At 43.9% G+C, this 1501-nt stretch overlaps 1 protein-coding gene across 1 annotated transcript in view; it reads right to left on the bottom strand.

Moving 5' to 3' along the window:
• Nucleotides 1-1501, bottom strand: part of kcp (kielin cysteine rich BMP regulator) — an 89389-nt gene that overhangs the window by 33185 nt on the left and 54703 nt on the right. The window contains exons 35-36 of the mRNA XM_063196335.1: nt 600-864; nt 309-391 (exon numbers count right to left, since the gene is read on the bottom strand). Of these exons, the coding sequence (XP_063052405.1) occupies nt 309-391; nt 600-864 (348 nt within the window). The remainder of the gene's footprint in view (nt 1-308; nt 392-599; nt 865-1501) is intronic.

The following is a 1501-nucleotide window of genomic DNA, read 5'->3' as shown; positions in this document are numbered from 1 at the left end:
ACACACACACACACACACACACACACACACACACACACACACACACACACACACACACACACACAGTGTTTGTCAAATGCTGGGTACAGACATTACTATATGAATAGCTGGCATAGATTTGCAGCTCCAGTGGCGCAATGCGGTTGTACGCAACGACCTGATAGCTGTTCATGTCTCTTTGCTACCTAACATTCGTAACGGGCAGCTGTGGCCTTATTCTTAGGGAGTGAGGGTAAAGCATTATGAATGGGCTTGCACTTATGTATGTACAGTATAATGTATTTTCTTTAAAGCTCTTCTCTACTTACCGCACATGTGCACTTCTGGCATGGGTCATTCTTGGGGTTCCATGTCTGGCCCTCCATGAACTCCACCCCATTCTGCGAGCACACTGAATAAAAAAAGACAACCACAACATATTCATTTTGGTATTATATGGACACACACACACACACACACACACACACACACACACACACACACACACACACACACACACACACACACACACACACACACACACACACACACACACACACACACACACACACACACACACACACACACACACACACACACACACACACACTATGTTTTACCTCTGCATTCAGGGCAGCACTGCCCGGGTGGTGTGTGTGGGTTGGAGCAGGAGAGCACGGGGCAGGTGCGAGGGCTACAGGTCACACTCCCGCTCACACACACACACCTGTCGCAGGGGCGGCCGCGAGGTGTGAAGGTGTGCTTATGCGTGTACTCCTGGCCGTCATACACACAGCCCTCACACACCGGGCAGCAGTCTCGCGTCCTCACTGGGTGGGTGCATTGCTTAGCACACGTCTTCCTCTGACATGTTACCACCTCGTTCTGAACACAGGTAGAAACAGAATACACACAGAAACAACATGCAAACACACTATAGGTCAGTATGCATTAGGAACCAAATATTCAGAATATTCCGAGCGCTATCGTTAATACCAATCCACATTACTATGAGGATGCAGTTGATTGGTTATAGGAAACCTGTTTTACACACACTTAAACACATACAATGAAGACTAGGCTATATAATCATTAAAGGTGCACTGTTTAGTATTTTTAGTACAGTAGTTTATTTCCAGAAGTCTTGCTGTCCATTTACAAATACTTAAATACTTACCACCACCATCAAAAATAAGTATTCATTATGACTGGAAAAAAAGGTGGATCTTGTACACGTCTGCCATTTAGAATTTTGTGAAAAAGACCATTTTAGCTGCAAAACTTACTGCGCTTTGGTCATACTGGTAAATATTTCTTCATAACTTAATAAATATTCACGGAAAGATCAAATTTGACAATAGGCAATAGGTTACAATACCTACTCTGGCCACTCTGCACCTTTAAACACATAATAAAACACTTTTTCCCTGCAGTATCACATATTTTCAAAACATTTTCTGACAAAACACACACACACACACACACACACACACACACACACACACACACACACACACACACA

This window comes from Engraulis encrasicolus, chromosome 4, assembly GCF_034702125.1.
Source record: "Engraulis encrasicolus isolate BLACKSEA-1 chromosome 4, IST_EnEncr_1.0, whole genome shotgun sequence".
Lineage (NCBI taxonomy): Eukaryota > Metazoa > Chordata > Actinopteri > Clupeiformes > Engraulidae > Engraulis > Engraulis encrasicolus.
The sequence above is the reverse complement of the archived record's forward strand: the minus strand, read 5'-3'. Positions and strand labels throughout refer to the sequence as shown.